Source organism: Sceloporus undulatus, chromosome 6 (genome assembly GCF_019175285.1).
Source record: "Sceloporus undulatus isolate JIND9_A2432 ecotype Alabama chromosome 6, SceUnd_v1.1, whole genome shotgun sequence".
Classification (NCBI taxonomy): domain Eukaryota; kingdom Metazoa; phylum Chordata; class Lepidosauria; order Squamata; family Phrynosomatidae; genus Sceloporus; species Sceloporus undulatus.
The window spans coordinates 119,079,726-119,099,739 of NC_056527.1; the positions used below are offsets into that span (position 1 = coordinate 119,079,726).

The window sequence follows — 20,014 nt, forward strand, 5'->3', positions numbered from 1 at the left end:
CTGAAGCCAGTTTGAAATGGGTCTAGATAATCGGTTTCATCCAAGACAGCTTGGAGTTGAAGAGCAACTGCCCTCTTGATTACCTTGCTCAAAAATGGTAGCATAGTTGTTCATATCCAAGGGGTCCAGGGAAGGTTTTTTCAGAAGCGGCCTAACAGCCGCTTCCTTTAAGCAAGATGGAATATAACCTTCCCTGAAGGATGCACCGATGATGTTTGCAAGGAACTGTCTCAATGCATCCCCCCCCCCGGACGGCCAGCCATGATGGGCGAGGGTCGAGAGAGCAAGTTGTTTCCCTCACTCTACCAAGGAGCTTGTCCACGTCATCAGTACTCACTGACTGAAGCTGATCCAGTACAATCTCATTAACGGAATCGCTGGACACCTCATCTGTTGTTTGTTACAATACTGGCGTCTCAGTCGGCTCTTATCTGAGAGATTTTATCTGCAAAGAAGTTGTTAAACGCCTCACAGCAGGCCATTGTTGGGTTCTGCACAAGGGGTACCTGCGTCAGTTCCCTTACTACCCTAAACAGTTCTGCTGGACGGGACTCTGCAGACGCAGTAGGTGCAGAGGAGAAACGTCTCCTGATAGGACAAAGAAAGTTTAGATGCAACAATAATAATAATAATACATAGAGAGATCTTGTAGCACCTTTAAGACTCACTGAAAGAAATAAATTGGTAGCATGAGCATCTTTCATAGACTTCAGTCTACTTCCTCAGATGCATTTGGTGGAGTGAAAGCCAGGCACAGACCTATATATGCCATTGGTAAGTGAGGATGTCCATACAAATTGCAAATCCTTTGTATATGGAAATGAAGTTGCAGAGCCAGCTTTAACGATGGTCATTAGCGCACAAAGGATCTGCCAGTTCATCTCCATACCCAAAGACCAGTTTCCTATGCCTTTGTGCACTAACAACCATCCTTAAAATTGGACCTGCAATATATATAGGTCTTTCCCTGGCTTTCACTCCACCAACCAAATGCATCTGAGGAAGTAGACTGCTGCCAATTTCTTACTTTCAGTTAGTCTCAAAGGGACTACAAGATCTCTGTACATATTACTGAGTTGTTATTATTTTTGCATAGAAATGCATCTGAGGAAGTAGAATGAAGTCTACAAAGGCTCATGCTGACAATTTCTTTGTTTCAGTGAGTCGATGCTATTATTATTATTATTATCAACTTTTATTTATAAAGCGCTGTAAATTTACACAGCGCTGTACATAATACAACCTTTTAGTGAGACGGTTCCCTGCCCGCAGGCTTACAATCTAAAAAGACAGGCCACAAAAGGAGAAGGGAGGGGTGGTGGGGAAGGGGATCAGGTCCAGAAATGTTTTTACACTTTTACACTGCCTGACAGCCGAAGCGGCAACTACTGGGCAGCCTGAAATCTTCTGAAACAGTGCTCAGTATAAATAGTTTAATAAATGAAAAATAACCTCTTTAATGAGGTAACTTCTATTCTGAGGTAAAACTGAGGCGAATGAGCCTTGGTTTTGGCGGGAAAGTGGTAAAAGTGGGAAGTCGCGCATGCGCAGGGAGAGGGGCCTGGCCTCTGAAGGCGAGCGAGCGCGACGCGCATGCGCGGACAGCGGCTCTCTTCCCTCCCCCATCTGTAAATAGCTTGAGGTGTTTGCTTTAGTTCCTTGCGTAACTCTTGAGCACGCGCGACGGAATAAGGCCGCGAACACCACATCCCAGTGCGCATGCGCAGCGGCGTCCAGACGGGAGGAGACTACTCAGTAAGGGTGGCCCAAACAGAGCATGCGCTGCGTGGAGTAGGCGGCCGCGTCTGCGCATGCGCACTCTCGGCGGCAGTGACTGAAGGATCTCAGGTGAGGTCGGATGGCGGCGGCCGGGTCGAGGAAGCCCGGCTCCCCGCGGGACTCGGAGTCGGAGGTGTGGTCCCGGCGGGTGAGGGAGCTGGTGAGCTCCGTGCCGGCCAGCCGCCTCTGCTTCGAGTGCGGGCAGCGCGGCGTCACCTACGTCGACATCACCATCGGCAGCTTCGTCTGCACCGCCTGCTCCGGGGCGCTGTGAGTGGCGGGTGGGCGGGCCTGGGGCACGTGACGCCAGCGGGAGGGGAGGGGCTAAGCCGCAGTGGGAGGGGCGCGAGGAACATGTATGAAGTGCGGTGGGCGGGGCTAAGACGGAGTGGGCGGGGCCGAGTTTGCATATGGAAATGAGTAGGTGGGGCTTTTAAACTGCAGCTCTGACTCCTTGAGGCATTATGGGAGTTGTAGTCCAAAAGTAACTTTTCCAGACAAGAGGACTGGTTTGGGACTACAAGTGGCCATGGCAAGGAAGTTTGCAAGCTGTCCTGGACGGGGTCACCCTTCCCCAAAAGGACGAAGTTTGCGGTTTGGGAGTACTCCTGGGTCCGTCCCTGCAGTTGTCATCTCAAGTAGATGCGCTTGGTACCAACTTTGGTGGATACGGCAACTGTGCCCCTACCTGGACCGAAAGGACCTGGAAGCAGTGGTACTCGCACTGGTAATCTCTCACTTATGTTTCTGTAGTGCGCTCTACATGGGGCTACCCTTGTACCAAGTTTGGAAGCTTTAACTAGTTCAAAATGCAGCAGCTAGATTGGTCAGTGGAGCGTCTAGGTCAGACCATATAACACCAATACTAAAATCTCTTCATTGGCTGCCAGTTAGCTTCCAGGGCCAATGCAAAGTGTTGGTTATCACCTTTAAATCCCTATATGTCTTGGGCCTGAGTTCTTGAGGGAACACCTCTCCCTACACAATGCGCCCCGCACCCTCAGGACATCTGGGAAGGAATCATCAGACCACGCACAAACCAGGCTTACAACAACTTCCCAGAGAGAACGGTTTGCCGGAAGAGATCCTCCTCATTCGCAGCTTAGATGCCTTCAAGGAAGCACTGAAGACGGATCTCTTCCGGTGAGCCTATCCACCAAACCTGTTGTAAAACATCTCACCTCTGTTAGTGCTGCGTGTTTTTAGGAAGAGTCAATTAATTGTATTGTATTGATAATAATGCTATTGTTTTAGTGTATGTAGCGAATATGTTTTTGTTTGTTTGAAGTACAGTATCTTGATTGCTGTAATCCCGCCTTGATCCGCAGGGAGAGGCAGGAAATAGAAATACAATGTATTCTTATTCTTATTATCATGGGTTTTGGGAGTTGTAGTCCAAAAGTAACTTCCCCAAGCTCTGCGCAACAGGTGCTGCTCTGACATTTTGGCACACATTCTGTTAGCTTTTATTTTGCATCTAGTGGGATGTTCAAAGATAGACCAGAACACAGACTGCAACCAGAAGGAAGGGCAGCCATGAAAGAACTAGAGAGACTCCTAAAGAGCAGAGATGTAGAGCTGAGTTCTAAAATTAGAATCGTTAAAAACCATTGCATTCCCCATCGCTGCGTACGGCTGCGAGAGAAGGAAGCGGATAGGAAGAACACCAGTTCATTGGAAATGTGGTGCCGGGGAAGAGTGCCGCAGATACCATGGATGGCCAAAAAGCCAAAGAAATGGGTTGATGAACAACAGATCAAGCCTGAACAAGATGACAAAAGTGGGGCTGTGGTACTTTGGACACATCATGAGAGGAAACGAATCACAAGGAAAGACCATAATGCTAGGAAAGATGGACGGCAATAGAAAGAAAGGAAGGCTGCATGCATAGATTCGATCAGGGAGGCCACTGGCCTGAATCTGCGTTGGAGGACGGGGGCCTTGGACGTGCCTCACCCAAAGGGTCACCTTGAGGTCCACTTGAGGGCTGCTGACAACAAAGAATGCCCAAAGTACCATTCTAATCTATTCAATGAGGTATAAATCAGTAGCACAAAACAACTGTTGGGAAGGCCGTAAGTAGATCAATATATAATATTAATGGTAATGTTATTGACCTAATATAATTAATATAAATAATACCAGCATAGATTTCTAATAAATAAGAATAGCATATTAATATGTCTCCACCTGTAGCCTTTTCGGTTGCTTTAAAAAAAGATTTTTCTCTCACATAGAAAAAGATGCAACGGAAATGTTAAAGACGTTCTGTCCCCCGACGTCGCATCCCGACTCTTTCTGGGGAGTTGTGGTGTCTGGTGCATGCTAATTGCAGCCTCAGTTGGATCCATGATCCAAGGGATCCATGAAGGACGGTCTTCAGAGCTAGCCTAAATGCATTTACTTCTCAGTAAAATGAGAAGTCCCTTGTTTTCGATGCCAACGCAGAGGAGCCCTGTCTGCTTGGCTTGCCAACTTAATCAAGTTGATCTTAGCAGGCAAGCAGGATTATAGAGGTGAAGAGTTTAGTCTTTCTAACCATTTTCTTCGCAGAAAATTTAGGTCTTTGAAGATTAAGGCTTTGAGTTGGACCCAGAAGATTAATTGGTAGACTGGGAAGTTGACACAAACTTGGAGCCCCTTTTCTAGGCTGCATGGCTCCTAGCAAGTGGTCAGCTCCATTTTGTTCCTCCTGTGGCTTCCAGACTTAAACTGTAGCCCATGTTTCATGCTACTGTTCAGATCTGCTGACTTTCCAACCCACAGAACCTCCTCCTTCCTAGGTTGAATCTCTCCCACCCATCTTGGTACTACTTCCACTTGATCCTACTGAGCTTTTAAAGTGTGAATGGGAGGTAGAGCTGCATTGTAGTGTCAGACCCCCAGATCTCCAGCAGCTTCATATAAATCCCAAAGAGTGCTAGAATCACCTTGCAACACTTCACAAATTTGGGGCAGAGAACAGAAATCTCCTAGCAGGGGCTTCTGGACATGACCTGAGAAAGGACCAGAACTCGGAGTTCAGAAACATTCCTTGGAAAAGCTGGCTTGGAGGAACTGGGAGTTAGCATAAAAAAGTCACTCTTCCCAATATTTACCAGAGCCACCATGATAACTATTCTTCCTAAGTGAGGAGGGCTAAGCAGTTGAGTCTGTGTTGAAGGGTTTCAGGTCTGATAGCTTCCCATAGTTAACTGGTGCAGTTGTATGTTAATTCATACATGGCTGAAACAAAACCAGACTTTTCCATCTGCAGTGGCTCTAAAAACATGTTTTGCAGCTCAGGTCAAGGCTGTCTGAAGGGGTCTGGGATCTCTGGAAGAGCCCCTTCTCTTGGTCCCAGCACTTTCTCAGGTTTGCTTGGTGAGAACAAGGGAGACGGGGCCTTTTCGGCAGCAGCTCCCAGGCTTTGGAATGGCTCCCTCCTTGCCGTCATTCCATCAGCAAGCAAAAACTTTTCTCTTCGAAGACGCTTTTAGGAATTCACTGCCAGGGTTTTTAAGGGTCTGCTGTTTTATGATGTATCCTTCTGATGCTTTTGATCTTTTGTCTTTTAATAGATTTCTTCTGAAAGGTTTAATTCTAGTATTGTTTTTAAATAAAAACTTCTAATTCATTACCTCTCTTTTTGTAACTGTTGTTAACTGAATTTATTTATCCTTTTGGAAGCTGCTTTGGAAACCAATAGTGAGGAGAGGCAGAATATGAAATTAATGCTAATCATACTCCTTCAGCCTGGTGCAGTCCAGGTGCTGGTTGGGAGAAGATGGGAGTTGTAGCTGGGAAGTCTGCTCTTAAGGTGTGAGGAGGAAGAGGAAGACAGACATGTCTGGAACTGAGGACCTCACCTGGATGCTGTGTAAAGAGAAGGGAATGGGTGTAATGCCTTGGACCTGGGCAGCAGACTCTGGAGTGTACTTCTTTAGTGCAATAATGGTCAAGTGGCCAGCAGCTTCTGGCCCCTTGCAAGCGGGTGGACAGTGTTTCCTTTGGTGGTGAATTGTCCCTGATGCAGAAGCCAGCTATGGTCAACACCAGTGGCTTCTTTGCAAGGATTGGAGGTCTCAGAGCAGACAAGCCTCCCCTCCTCACTTTCTGGGTCAAGGGCATGGATTTTGATTTATTTATATCCCATCTTAGGATAGCTGCGGGCGAACTTTGATAGGTCCTCAGGTGTAGAGACATATTATGAAATAAAAAAGTCAGAATTGTCCTGGCCATAGTATTTCTGAATTCTGTGTATTGTCGTGAAAGCTGGACGGCAAAGAAAGCAGACTGGTAGTGTTCACCCTTAGGGGGCCTTTTTCTATTATTCATTTAAGGAACTAGATATTGATTATATAGAATAAAAATTGAATATTGCCACTTGCCATCTCAGTAGAGAATCAGTTCATTTGGAATGTGATGCTGGAGGAGAGTTCTGTGGATGCTACAGACTGCCAAAAAGCCAAGTAAATAGATGCAATAGTAAATAAAGCCTGAACTCTCCCTGGAAGCCAAGATTCCTCACCTGAAGCTGTTGTACTTTGGACAGATCATGAGATGATGTGACTCATTAGAAAAGATGATAATGCCGGGAAAGTGGAAGGCGGTAATTAGTAAAAAGAGACAAGTGGATTGATTTCAGCTAAGGAAGCCCTGGCTTTGCAAGGCCGGAGCAGGGCTGGGGATGTCCAGAGGGATTCTTAGCGGGGCGTAAGTCAGGGTCAGCTTGGTGGCAGATAATCACTTTCTCCCAGTATGGGACCCAAGGCGGCTTACAGCCAGGCTAAAACAAAAACCCGATTCACATTACAACACAATTAAGTGAGTTATCATATCAAAACAGCATTCACTTTTAAAAGCAAGAAAATCATTTTTAAAAACTGGAAGCGGACCAGGTAAGGGTTGGAGCAAGACCCTCGGGCTCCTTTGTTCTCTTTCCTCTCCTGTCCTCTGTCCATGGCAGTTGCCAGCCTCCCTCTCCTGGCTCTGGTCATGGCGCGGGGGTCATTCTTGTGTCAGCGCCTCCCCTGAGTGGCGCTCTGAATATTTGATTTTCAGCCCTTTAAATAATTGACAGCCACTGGCAGGGGAACAGGGGAAAACCCCTTGTGTCAGCGGTTCAGAGGGGTGAGGAGCAAGGGCATGACCATGCCGATGGCTGTGTGGATGGGGTGCCGGGTGGCAAAGTTGGCGTCTGAACCCTTACCTCAGGGCATGGGTTCCTCCAGGGATTCATGCGCTCAAGGAAATGAAGCATGTTATGTCTCCATGTCCCAGCAGTCAGGGTCTTTCTCTCCTGTCAACATAGAGCAGGTCCCTGAAATCATATGGGAGGGAAGCCACTTTCTTTGGCTAAGTCTATTATTTTTTTGCCATGTGGGCCGCCACCTCCTCTTCTTCTGTTGCCAAGAACAGCTTTGGCGCCATGGATCTCTAGTCTGTGGCTATGTAACTATCTGATGCCTTTCTTTCCTACTTCCCTGCCCCCCCCCCTTTGCAGCCGTGGCCTGAACCCCCCTCACCGGGTCAAATCCATCTCCATGACAACCTTCACGGAAAGCGAAGTCCAGTTCCTCCAGACCCGTGGGAACGAGGTGAGTTGGAGGCCAGCCTGGTCTTGGCGTTACCAGGCCAGATGTCAGTGGGGATTCTGGGCATTATAGTCCAAAAAAGTAATTTTCCCTGGCTTGTGGCATTTTTAAAGAGGCAAAATAGCCAAGTGCGAAGCAGTGTAGCACTGTAACAGTGGTTCTTAATAGTTTTGGAGTGGTCAGGGCCCAGAGAAATATCTGCAAACAACATTTTCCATACTATTTAATTTTATTACACTGGAAATTTTTTTCCTTCTCATAGACTAATCTGGAACAAAAAAGATTTGCAGTCAACCCTTGCTAAAGACTCAATTTCTACCCTATCTAAAGTAACGGGAGATCAAAGAGTTAAAAAGCCCATATTTTTCCGACCCATTTCACAGAGCACCTGAAGCCCATTCATAGACCCCTGCTTCAGAATTTCCCTACATTACAGAGAAGGGTTTTTTGCGGGAGACTTCAGAGAGGGGTGGTGGTGGAGCATGTTCTCTCCAGCTCTTCAGGGTCCCCTCTGTCCAAAAAACAACGGAGTCCTGATCTGCCGTTTCCTCTTCCAATTCTGTCCTCCCGGCTGTACTCCTGCTTCATGCATTTACTTCCCACAGGCCTGTCGCAAGATCTGGTTGGGCACCTTCGACTCACGGACATCTCTGCTACCAGATTCCCAGGACCCCCAGAAAGTGAAGGAGTTCCTGCAAGAGAAATACGAGAAGAAGAGATGGTGAGAGCAAAGAGAGAGGCAGAAAATGAGAGCGGGGGGAGCGAGGAGGTCAGTCTCTGGGGCTTGTTGTGTCGTTGTGGAACCTAGGAATCTACTGGCCAGATTAAGTTCTGTAAACTGGGACATACTGGATTTACTTTCCACACTTTTCATATTCGGTTTATTTCCTCTACCCAAGAGCCCCTGCAGATTGAAATTCTGCCAGTGGGCCACAAAGAAAGGTCAAAACCATGAAACTATTCAAATACAGTAAAACAACAAGAAATCAACATGGATTAGAACCATTGCAGAACTAAAAGCAGAGGGCAGCAATAGCACGGGACTCTGAAAACACAAATGCACATTTGGAATGGAAATGCTAAAAGGCCGGATGAGTACATTTGGAGAGAGCCAGCACAATGTAGTGGTTTGGATGTAGGACTAGGACTCTGGGAGATGAGGGTTCAAATCCCCTCTCAGTCCTGGAAACTCCCTGGGTGACTTTGGGCAAGTCACACTCTCTCAGCCTCATAGGAAGGCCATGGAAACCCCTGCTTCCTAACAAATCTTGCCATGAAGACCACATGCTAAAGCTGCTTTAGGGTCAATTTAAGTCAGAAACAACTTGAAGGCACACAACAACAGCAACAAACCTAGCACTGAAAAGTTCACAAAATACTGTATGTGCCAGGCAATCCTTTTAGGGAAAGGAATTCATAGATTCATGAAGTTGAAGGTACCTTAAAGGTCATCTAATTCAGCCCCTTGCTAGAGCAGGGGATTCATGGTTAAAGTATCCCAGAGAGTTCACCAGCCAACCTGTGCATTAAAGCCTCCAACAGTGGTGTCTACCGCTTTCTTCCAAGGTAGTAATCTGTTCAACTGTCACACAGATCTTACTTTCAACAAGCTCTTCCTAATGTTCATAATTCCAAACCTGAGGTAGCACTGCTGGTAAGACCCTCTTTCTCGTTATCGCCAGCTTCCCCTTACATTTTGGGGGTTCATAGAAGGACCTCGTGAGGTGGCCCCAGGGACTAAGTGGATATTTACAGGAGGAGATGGTGCTGGCCATCTGTCGGGGATGCTTTGATTGTGATTTCTTGCATGGCAGGGGGTTGGGCTTGATAGCCCTTGTAGTCTCTTCCAACTCTATGAGTCTGTGGTCTCAAACTGTCAGCTTCAGGAGAAATGGAGTGTAAAAGACAAGGGGTGGGAGGTGGGCTTGGAGATCATCCTTGGTGGCTCACCCTCTTCTCTGGCTTCTCCTGCAGGTATGTCTCCCCAGAGCAAGCCAAAAGCCTGCCCTCCCTGTCTTCCCAAAGCTCCACTGCAGAGGCTAAGACGCTACTGGGAGATTCTGGGCCACTGTCTGCAGCACCCAAGCCTGCTCAGGTGGGCACCATTCTGATTCAAATGAGCTGCTGTGGGGCAGGGGGTTTCTTCCTGTCTTCTTTGGCCAACCCAGCCCAAGTTGCCCTTCCATTGTCAGAAACACAATCTAATAGCCAAATTTCTGTTGGCTGGGAGAGTCTGACCCAGCCTTCTAGGTGTGTTGGGCTACATCTCCCATTATCCCGATTACCCCATACTTATTCTGGTATCTCTGCTGGGGACCAGGTTGGGGAAGGCTGGAGTAAAATTGGGGGAAGGATAAGGAGTCTAAAATTCTCCAGGTCCTTGAGAAACTCTTTTAGGTATTCAGGAGTTCCATCTCTTGGTGAGGTCATTCATCTGGTTGCCATGTTTTACGATTATGTAGTTTCCCCCATCCTTCCCCAGTTGTCTCATCACCCTCCATTCTCCCATTCACCAGCCAGCTCCCCACTAGCTCCCCTCAGTGGCAAGCCCCAGAACATGGGTTCAGACAAACACAGTGGATGCCATTGTTTGTGTTTAAGCATGGCCAGGCTCCGGGCAGCTGGCAAGACAGCAGGAGTTCATCTCCTTGGAAGGTTGGCAGGAGAGCTGTTGAGTTCATGATTATTCCCTGGGCACAGAGCATTTTTCTCTCTCCATAAATGAGTGTAATGCAACCCTGGGGGCCCATTCAGTCCCTGGCTTTCTGGGCTGATGGGCTTTGTTTTTTAGACTCTAGAGAAAGCCCAGCCACAGGTCCCTCAGCCAGCCAAGAAAGCCAGTGTAGACCTCCTGGCAGACATCGGAGGAGACCCCTTTGCTGCTCCACAGCCTGGACCTGCCTTCACAGCCTTCCCTGCCTTTGGGGGTGAGTAGCATCCTGATTCGAAAAGAGGACGGCTCACACTGGGTAGGTCTCTCACATGGGAGGAGAGTGTTAACATCAGTTGACTTGCATGTCATTACAGGGAGATTCCTGTGCATCCATACAAGGGGCTTTTCTGGTCCCCCTGTCTAGTCCCTGGAAACGTTGCCTTGAAAAGCAGCTTTGTGGGTTGAGCAGTGCCCTCCCATGCGGGTAGTGCTACATTTGAGAGCTTTTTAGTTTGTAAGGGGGACCTCTGAGGACATGAGGAAGGCTTACAAAACTGTGAATGGGGTGGAAGCAAAGAGGCTGGGTAGAGAGAATTCTTGTCTCCCCATCCAGAAAAGTGGTATATTAGGGATCTCTCAATGGAAATAGTGGCTCATACAATTGATAACAGTCAAAAGGGGTGGTGATGGCTTCACACAGTGAATAATAATTAACTGATGGAATTGGCCAGCCCAAGGTGCAATGGCTACTGTTTTTGATGGCTTTCCAAGGGGACTGGACAGATGCATGTTGAGGGTTGAGCAAAGGAGTTGGTCAGTTGCAGGAGGTCAGGATGGCTGCCTCGGCCCTTCTTGTTCTGAGACCCTCTGTCCTAGCATCTGCATCAGAAGGCAAGAGTTGGTGCAGGTCCCTTCCTAGTGGTTTTCCAAGGGGCTCTCACTGCCTTTGCAGGATGACTGGGCCTCTGGTATGGTCCACCAGGAGTTCCTCTTATGGCCATTAACAAAGAGCCTTTTGTGGCTACATTTGGTTGTTTCCCCTCCTTCCCAGCTGACCTTCTCCTCTTCTTCCTCTTATTCTCTCAGGCCAGGGGCCAGCCCACCCTGCCTTCACCAGCTTTGATGCCTTTGGTGGGAGTCCGGTGGCATCCGTGGCATTTGGAGATGGGGCCTCCTCCACCCACAGCCCTTTCCAGAGTCCACCCATGATAACAGGTAACACACTGCCCTGAGGCCTCTGCTGGGGTCCCTCTTTTTTCCTTCCAGAAAAGTAGCTGCTCACAAAGGAAGGCAATCCACTGGGTAGGCTGGGGCCACCGTCCTTGAGGCATCCAGAACTATTGTTTTTTTTTCTAAAAGGCTCTGCTCTGGGCCCCACAACAAACTCCAACCCCCAGAATTCCATAGCCTTGAGCCAGGGCAGTTAAAGTGGTGCCAAACCAAGTTATTTCTCCAGTGTGGATGCAGCCTAGGTTTGTCCCACCCATGCCCTCTCCTCTGCTGTTTCCCCCTTGCAGGTGGCACTCACATGGGCGGATTCCCAGCGTCCCCTGCCACCCAGCCTGGGGTTGGCATTCCAGACATGAGTGGGGCCTTCAGATTGGGCGGCGTTCCAAGCAGGTATTTCCTTGATCTGCCTTTGTTTGATTGGCTTACATGACGCTCTCACTCTCTTGCTGTACGTTGCAGGGAACAGCAATCTTGGGAGGCATTGCGCTTGTTCCACCTGTGTGAATAGAAGGATGTCAGACTCCCAACAGACCCTCCATTTATGGCAATGCAAAATACCCCCCAAAAAAACGCACTCATAAGTGGTTTGCAACAGACCAAACACCAGTAGCAGAACATAAATATTTAACAAGTGCAACATCAGCATATCATTAATAATTGGGTTTGTATGGCGGTAGACAAGAAGCACATCAGCTCATTGGAAATGTGATGCTGGAGCAAATCGATTGGTCTGAGAGCAAACCAAGGCTGAACTTTCAGTAGAAGCAAAGATGACCAAGCTGAGCCTATTGTACTTTGGACATAGCATGAGACGAAGTAACACATTGGAAAAAGATTATAATACTTGATAAAGCAGAACACAGTAGGAAAAGAGGAAGACCATGTTAAAATATGAATTCTCTGCATCAAGGAAAACACAGCATATGCCCTGACTTTTCAGGGCTGTGAAGACAGGGTCTCTTGGAGGTCTTAATTTCAGAAGGGTGCCATTAAGTCAGAGATGACTTGACAGAAACGACGTGACAGTCATGACAACAGCAATATCCATTCAGTAAAGAGCAAGCAAAATAAGGGTAGTGCCTCTCAGTTGCAGCAGCCACAATTCAAAACAACATTGTGCTTAACACATTTCGTTTTAAAGCCAAGTCACAAGTGAAAAGCACGGCATCCTAAAGAAAAGAAGAGTTAAACATATACTAGTGTTGTTTCCCTGAGTATTCAGGAGTTCCCTCTCTTGGTGAGGTCATTCATCTGGTTGCCATGTTTTACGATTATGTAGTTTCCCCCATCCTTCCCCAGTTGTCTCATCACCCTCTTAATGGCCCTTAAGTGAGAATGAGGCGTGGTGGGCCATTAAGAGGGTCATGAGGCCAAGGCAGAGGCTGGGTGGGAGGAGGAGGAATTTCTCTTAGGGCACCCAGAATCTTGTTGGTTGGTTTTGTTCTTTAAATGTTCCTCCTGAGGAGCTTCAAACATTTCTCGTGGAGGCCCAGCTTTGCCCAGAGATGATTTGATAGGTCTTTTTGAAGGTCAGGCTAGTCTCTGGAGTTTGCTGCCCTGGGCAGTTCTGAGAGCTGTAGTCCAAAAAGGGGAGAGGAAAACTACCCTTTTCCAAACCCTGCCTGCTAGAAACACACTCAGGCTGCTGTGTTTCTTAACTTCTTGTTTGATGCTTAATTTAGAGGCTCTCCCAGGGAATCTGGAAGGTTTGTATGGCAGGTTGGGGGTCAAGGAATGAATCTCTCTTTCTTTGTTCCTTTGGGCCTTTTCAGTTTGCCTTTACCAGCAGCTTGTAGCTGGGCTTCCTTGCTTAAGCAACTCATTCTTATCTCTGTAGTGCCTTAAACCCATGCCCATGACACATCATGGTCTGGATTAAACCAGTGGTCAGTTGTGTATCTGCCTTAAGATGGGTGGGTTGCTCTCAATGTAGGTTGGACACATGGTCCCCGGATAAGATTTCTGTGGCTCCTTCATCCCTCCAAACTCCCCCAAACCAGCCTCCAAGAGCAGCGATTCACTTTTTAAATAGGTTTCTATTCTCCATGGTCTGTATTAGGGTTTCCTGTCACCTCCAAGTCCTCATCCCTCCCATTATTTGCAGTTGGAGAACTTGGGCCCCAGACCTGCACAAGTTGCACATCCTTCACCCAATTCAATGGCTCAAAAATTTTTGGACGTCAGTTCCCAGATGCCCCAGCTGGCATGGAAGTCCAAAACACCCAGAGGACCAGGGTCAGACACCCAGATTGGTCTGGGTGGCCTCTGCAGGGTTCCTGCTTCCGCTTTGGAGGTCAGACGTCCTTCTGCTGAGAGCCATCCCAGGTGTTTGCTCGTACTGGTGCTGAACTGGTGTTTTCTCTTTGCTAGTGTCTTTGGGCCCCTCAGCCAGTCGCCTGTCCTGCCCCCGCCTAGCCCAGCTCCTGCCTACGGAGGTAAGTAGCGGCTTTGCTTCCTAACCCCTGAGGGTGAGCACTCTCTGCCCTTGCTGGTGCCACCTGCCAATTCTCCATCGCTCTCTCTCTCTCTCTCTCTCTGTCTCTCTCTCTCTCTCTTCCAGCCTGCACCAACCCCTTTGCCACATCTGCCATCACGCAGTCCACCCTACCTTCCACTAACCCCTTCCAGACCAATGGCTTGGGTCCAGGTAAGCCCTTCTTTCCCTTGACCTCCTGGTACCCTGCTCCGGGGGGAGGGTATGCCAGGGGAGAGGGTGGAATGACTCATTTGGGTCTCATTTGGGTCAGGGGCTCTTCAGTTACAACTCTCATTATCTCTCTCAACCCACATAATTGGTGGTAAAGAATGCTGGGAGCTGAACTCTGGAAGGCCACATGACTCCCAGTTCTGGTTTAGGTTCTCTAGGAGAAAAATAGCAGATAGAAACCTATTTACTGGTCCCGACTAGAGTTGACTCATAGATTTATACAAACGTTGACTTAAGCCAATCAGTGGTTGATCGCATGGGTCTGTTCTAGTCAGGACCAGCGGTTGGGTGTGATGTTGTGGAGTAGACCTCTTGGGGACCAGTGTTTGAATCCCTTCTGACCTCTGAAAAACAACTGGGTGGCCTTGGGCAGGTCAAGCTCTCTTGGTCCTAGAAGAAGGTAATGAGGGTGAATCTCCTCTGAGTAAATCTTGCCAAAATAAAAACCCTAGGAAAGGGTTGCCATCCGTTGGAGTTGACATGATGAAGGCACATGCCAATGGAACAAGTGTGGTGTCATGGCCTGAGAATTGGACTAGGGACTCTGGGAGGCCAGGGTTCGAATCCCTGCTCATCCATGGAAACCCCCTGGGTGACCTTGGTCAAGTCACACTCTTCTCTCAACCTCAGAGGAAGGCCATAGTGGCTAACCTCCGCTGAAGAGATCTTGCCAAGAATACTCTGGGAGAGGGTCACCATATTGGAGCCAGTGTGGAATACTAGTTTGAGGGCTGGAGTGGGAGTTTGGGAGACAAGGGTTCAAATCCCCACTCAACCAGGGAAGCCCATTGGGTGACTGTCACAGGCTGACAGGAAGGCAGTGGCCAACCTCCTCTGAAGAAGTCCTGCTGAGAAAAAGCAAGGAAATGGAATAACTTGGAGTTAACTTAAAGGCACATCCATGCCTTCAGCACAGCAAATTTAGTTAATAACAGGGTCCCTTGGAGGTCTCTTGTTTGTAGAGTCACTACAAGTGAGAACCAGCTTGAGAACACGGAACAACACCATTCTGTGTCTATCTCTGTCTCTCATTTTGAAGATTTTATGCCCTATGGTTGTCAAAGCTGCTAACAAGGACCCCAAAGACCCAGCGGACCTTCGACCAGGCAGGAATAGTATTATCCAATCCAGATGATGCTGGACTGCAATTCCCAACATTCCTCCCAATGGGCTGTTGGGCAATGCAGTCTGGGAGTGTCCAGAGAACCACACAGTCCCCCAGGCTTGCTGGTGACTCAAGGATAGCATATACATCTCTCCACATCTCCAGTTGCTTGGCTTCTGCCACTTAGAACAGGAGTAGCAGGAGGCACCCCCGAGGGCTGCTGTGTCACAAGGTTTGGGGGACAGACTCGGGTTGGAGGCTGCAGCCTTTCCTCAAGTGATAATGGCTATACTGCTTTGGGGTCAGGCGGGTGCCAGGGCTCCTGGGTCCCCTTGAAAGGAGACAGCAGAGCAATGGTGGGCTTTTCTTGGACCTCTTTTTGCAGGCGCCTCCTTCGTGGTGGGCTCACCCAGCAGCTTCTCCTCCTCTTCCTCCCCACTTTCGGGGGTCTTTGGGTCCCCACTGCAACAGCCACCACCGCAGCCACCAGCCCCCCTCTTCCCTCCACAAGCGGTTCTCGCCCAGCAAAATGGCGGTAAGAAGCAGGGCTTTGGAAAGCGGATGGTCACTTGCCACAAGAGAGCCCTTTTTCATTTGTTGATCTATCTCACGTCTGTTTGGCCTTTTCCCCAACTCAAGGATGACTTGAAATGGGTCCCAATAAAAAGCAGATAAAAGGGGAGAAACTCAGAAGAGAACCCAAACCTGTCAGTGTAAAGTCGAAGGCTTTCATGGCCGGCATCCATAGTGTTTTGTGGGTTTTTCGGGCTATATGGCCATGTTCTAGCAGAGTTTCTTCCTTACATTTCGCCAGCATGTTTGTTGTTCTGTTGCTAATGGAACACATGCAAATCACTCCTGCCTTTCCAGGTCACACAATATATATACCCAGCTCCTTTCCAGGCAAGCATTCTCTGAAGATGCCAGCCACAGATGCTGGTGAAACATCGGGAAGAAACTCTTCTAGAACATGGCCACATTGCCTGAAAAACCCACAAAAAACCCATGGTTGTTCTTCATTCAGAGTTTGGATGTAGCACCTTACCTATTTCCCCCCCACAAGGCCCTTCCCTTGGGCTGGAGTCCCCCCCCCCCCCCCCCCCCCCAGTCCTCTGGGTACAAAAGAGAGGGCAGAATGCTCTAAGTTTGTTTCTCCAAACGGTGACAACCACTTCCTTCTCTTCCCTGACTCCCTTCTCTCTCTTCAGGGTCTCCTTTTAGTGGATTTCCCATACCGAAAGCTGCACAGAGGCCACTTATACAGCCAGTTGGCATCTCTACCAACCCTTTTGTGGTAAGCACTTCCCATTTCCACCTGCTCTTTTCCTCCTTGCCACCCAATGCCTCCTGTCTGTTCATCCCAAATGATTTTGATGCCCCTTGGAGTTGGGAGGGCATGGAAAAACTCCAGGACTTTGGCTGCTCAGTTTGACCCAAGGGATGCTAAAATGAAAACAGGGGACTCTGTGCCATATTGATGGCTAAGGGAGTTTTTGTTTTCCTTTGTTTGCCCCTGACACCCTAGAGCAGTGATTCCCAAACTTTAGTCTTCCAGGAACTTTGGACTTCAGTTCCCAGAAGCCCCAGACAACTTGGGCAAGTTGTCAGAAATTCTGGGAACTGAGGTCCAAAACAGCTGGAAGTTCAAAGTTTGGGGATTTTTTGGGCTGGAGGGGCTTCAGAAGCTGTTCATGAAGTCAGAGGGCTGACTCAGCCTTGCATGGCCCTGTAGGCAGACCCCCTTTGCCAAATTGAGCCATTCAGAATTGCAGCCCTTATGGGATACCTTTTTTGGTTGGCCTGATAAAAATGCTGCATTGGTATGGATATTTGGGATAGTGGGAGAGAATACAATTTATTTTCAAGCCTTCAAGGTATTTTCCCCTGCAGGGTGGTCTTTTAAACCTTCAAAAATCTGTTCATTTGTGTGACACGGTTAAAGGGTGCCCCTTTGCTCACTTTCTCTTTTCTCTCTCATCTCTCCCGCAGGCCCCAATGTCCCCGGCGCCCACCGTCCCCTTCACCCTATCAAAACACCCCCATACCAACCCTTTCTTATAGCGCTGGTATTCTCAGACGCTGGAGAGAGAAAACCCCCCCCCCCACCTCCATTGCACTTTGCCTCTGAGCGTATTTAGGAGAAAACATCCTGCCCTTCTGCCAACCTGCATCGCCTGGACAGGGGTACAGGTCCAAAGTGCTTTCTAAATCTTCAGTCTTTGAGAAGGGGCATGCCCCCTTCCCCCAAAGAAACAGCGCATGGTGAGGGTCTTGAGGCAACCAGGGAAAGTAGGCAGGCAGTGATGCATGCTGGGCAGCAGGGAGGAGGGAAGATGTCATAGGGATCCAGAATCTGCCTAAAAGAGGCTGAAGGATTTCCGCCCCTCTGGCAGTGGATGCCTAAGGCGCTTGGTGCCTACCTGAGACCCAGAAGCAGTACATGTTGGAAGTAAGGAAATCAGATCTCTGAGCAACCCAGGAGCATGTCTGAGTGCAGCGCTCTTCCTCTCCCCCTTACACACCACCCCTTCTAATCTCCCAGCAACCTTTCTTGTTGGTGCATCCAGATGACCAGTAGAAAGGCAGGAGACCATAATGTTTAATTTGCACAATCCTCCCAGGGGGCGCTTAACAGCATCTCACTCTCGGGCTTCTTCGGGGCTCCCTTCCCCTGCACTTAATCAGCCATGCTGGCCACAGAGACAAGATTCCAAAGCCTACCTTGCAGGGTGGGTGGGGGAGCCATTCACCTGTGAATCCTCCAGCCAACTCCACATACCCTGACCTCCCCCACTCTTTTCTTTCATGATTTTATTGCACTAACAGGAGAAGGGGTTGGTTCTTGCCGCACATAAGCAGAATGCCAAGAGGGGCCTTTCTCAGTGTCAGTCAGTTCCCCGGTTCCCATTTCTGATCAGAGGAGGAAAAGAAGTGATGGAAAGATTAGTGCCAGAGAAAGAGAAATGCCAAGGGTCACACCTCAACCTGGGCCTTTCTCTGGCTCCATGTAGCTTCTGGATCAGTGAGTCTTTTCCTCAGAAAATGCATTTTTGGCTGCCTCCCCCACGGCTTCTGGGCTTGACGGAGGACTCCAGAGTCAGGGAAACGCTGGGCATTAGCGTCAGGCCCACGCTGAGGGTCTCCAGGTATCATAAGGCACCTGTGGGCCTGATGGCAATGCCTAGTATTTCCCAGGGTACTTCTTTGAACCTCTAGGGCTACCCTATGAACCGGAGGGTGTCCCAATTGGAATCACTCTCTGAAAGCTCAGGGGAGGCCTACAAGTCCTCAGAATTGCCAAAGAATTGTGGGGGAGAACTCTCTTTCTTCCATGAGTGATTTAAGCTCTCTCTTCTCTGAGCGTATACCCCTCCGCTGAAACACAGTCTCAGCTCTTTCCCTCGCTGCCATGTCTCCGTTTCCCACCCCTCTTTAAAGGAAACTGGAATGCAAGGCGCCCAGCCCAAAGTCTTCCATCGGCCTCGTCTTATCCAAGGCAGTCAGTGCCTGCTGAGCCCACCTTCCAAAAAGTTCCATTTTAGGTGCCTCCTTACCACCATCACCATCTTGCAATTCTACGATGCAACATTTTCTGTCCTCACTTACTTGGGATTTTTGGAAAAATTGACCCAGTGTTGTAAGAAGTCAGTTTTTTTAATTCCCAGACATTTTTTGCGGACAATGGCAAAAATAGGTGAAAGTGTTCTTGTTGTATCTTAATGTATCTGGGAGCAGAAGATCACAGCTGTGCTAAAAGAATAATCTTCCTTGATTTTGCTTTTAAATTGTGCTGTAGTCCTACTTCTTTGCACATCCTTCCTCCGCACCATTTTATTCTCTGGCCGTTGGCTTGCCATATCCTATCTGGCCAGGTCTTTCATGCTAGCTGGGGCTCCCTTTTGGGGGGATAAAAGTTCTCACCCCACCTCCCAAAATCTCTCCCCTAAGAAAGAAGGGACTGTTCCCTTAAGGAAAACTGGAGTTTCTATTTTCAAGAAAAATACGGACTACATTTTTAAAGATATCTATCTATCTATATAATCACTATATATATATATATATATATAAATATAAACACAAAATGTGTTGCACTCAAAATGTCTATAAATAATCTATATGAGAGAAAAAAAATGTTATTTAAAAACAACAGTGATTTTGTGTCTTCTTGATTAATTTCTGGCAAACTTTCCATCTCTGATGGCAAAACAAAATTGCTACCGGCACCAAAACAGTGTTGTGTTTATTGCAGGACAGAGCTGTGTTTAGTTTTTTGCTGCATAAAGAGATATAAAGGAATCCTGCAGCCCCTTTGAGACTGACTGCGAAAATGACATTTCTAGCATCGGCTTTCATGGGTTCTGTGGAGGCATCCGAAGAGGTGGAATAGACGCCAGGAAAGCCGGGGCCAGAATATTTTTCCCCCTCGGTCTCAAAGGGGCTACAGGATCCCTTTATACAGACTGAGTCTCCCTTGGGCAGAAATCTGAAATATTCCCAAAACCAAAACTTGTTTCATGGGTGGCTGATGGAGGTTCAGTATACACAAACTTTATTTCATGCACAACATTATTTAAAACACTGTGTATAAAATTACCTTCAGGCTGTGTTTAAAGTGCATGTGAAACATATATGAATTTTGCATTAAACTTGGGTCCTATCTCTAGGATACCGCATTGTGTACGTATTCCAAAATCCAAAGAAATCCCAGATCCGAAACACTTCTGCTCCCAAGCATTTCAGATAAGGGAGACTCAACCTATATCTTCTTAGCTCTGTCTTTAGTGAACGACTGTATTGTGGGGTGCAATGGGCATTTTCTTGGGGCCGTATTCTGATCTTTGGAGGTGTCTGACCAAAATCTCTGATTCGTGAGAGAGAGATGATGGAAAAGCCAAAGTGTATGTTGTTGTTGGGACTAGGATGGTGGGTTTTGGTGCTTTGTGTTCAATAGTTGCATACACATT

The 20,014-nt window shown here is 48.1% G+C and overlaps 1 protein-coding gene across 2 annotated transcripts; it reads left to right on the plus strand.

Annotated features, from left to right (window-relative positions):
* The first annotated feature begins 1,734 nt into the window (after positions 1-1,734).
* On the plus strand, positions 1,735-19,199 carry AGFG2 (ArfGAP with FG repeats 2). 2 transcript variants are annotated; one of them, XM_042474066.1, is made up of 12 exons: positions 1,738-2,049; positions 7,265-7,358; positions 7,961-8,076; positions 9,330-9,450; positions 10,147-10,282; positions 11,095-11,223; positions 11,526-11,628; positions 13,609-13,673; positions 13,799-13,885; positions 15,436-15,585; positions 16,259-16,344; positions 17,040-19,199. In XM_042474066.1, exons 1-12 carry the CDS (start codon positions 1,859-1,861, stop codon positions 17,109-17,111), a joined length of 1,350 nt encoding a protein of 449 aa, XP_042330000.1. In that variant the 5' UTR covers positions 1,738-1,858; the 3' UTR covers positions 17,112-19,199. The 2 variants fall into 2 exon arrangements, with proteins under 2 accessions (XP_042330001.1, XP_042330000.1); XM_042474067.1 differs by lacking the exon at positions 15,436-15,585 and having other exon boundaries at positions 1,735-2,049.
* Positions 19,200-20,014: the final 815 nt, after the last annotated feature.

What these genes read in the sequence shown, in the direction of transcription:
- AGFG2 (XM_042474066.1), top strand. Translation starts at nt 1,859, where the DNA reads ATGGCGGCGGCCGGGTCGAGGAAGCCCGGCTCCCCGCGGGACTCGGAG. An exon ending in AAATACGAGAAGAAGAGATG is followed by an intron (nt 8,077 to 9,329) that starts GTGAGAGCAAAG and finishes CTTCTCCTGCAG; the next exon opens with GTATGTCTCCCCAGAGCAAG. An exon ending in TTGGGCGGCGTTCCAAGCAG is followed by an intron (nt 11,629 to 13,608) that starts GTATTTCCTTGA and finishes TCTCTTTGCTAG; the next exon opens with TGTCTTTGGGCCCCTCAGCC.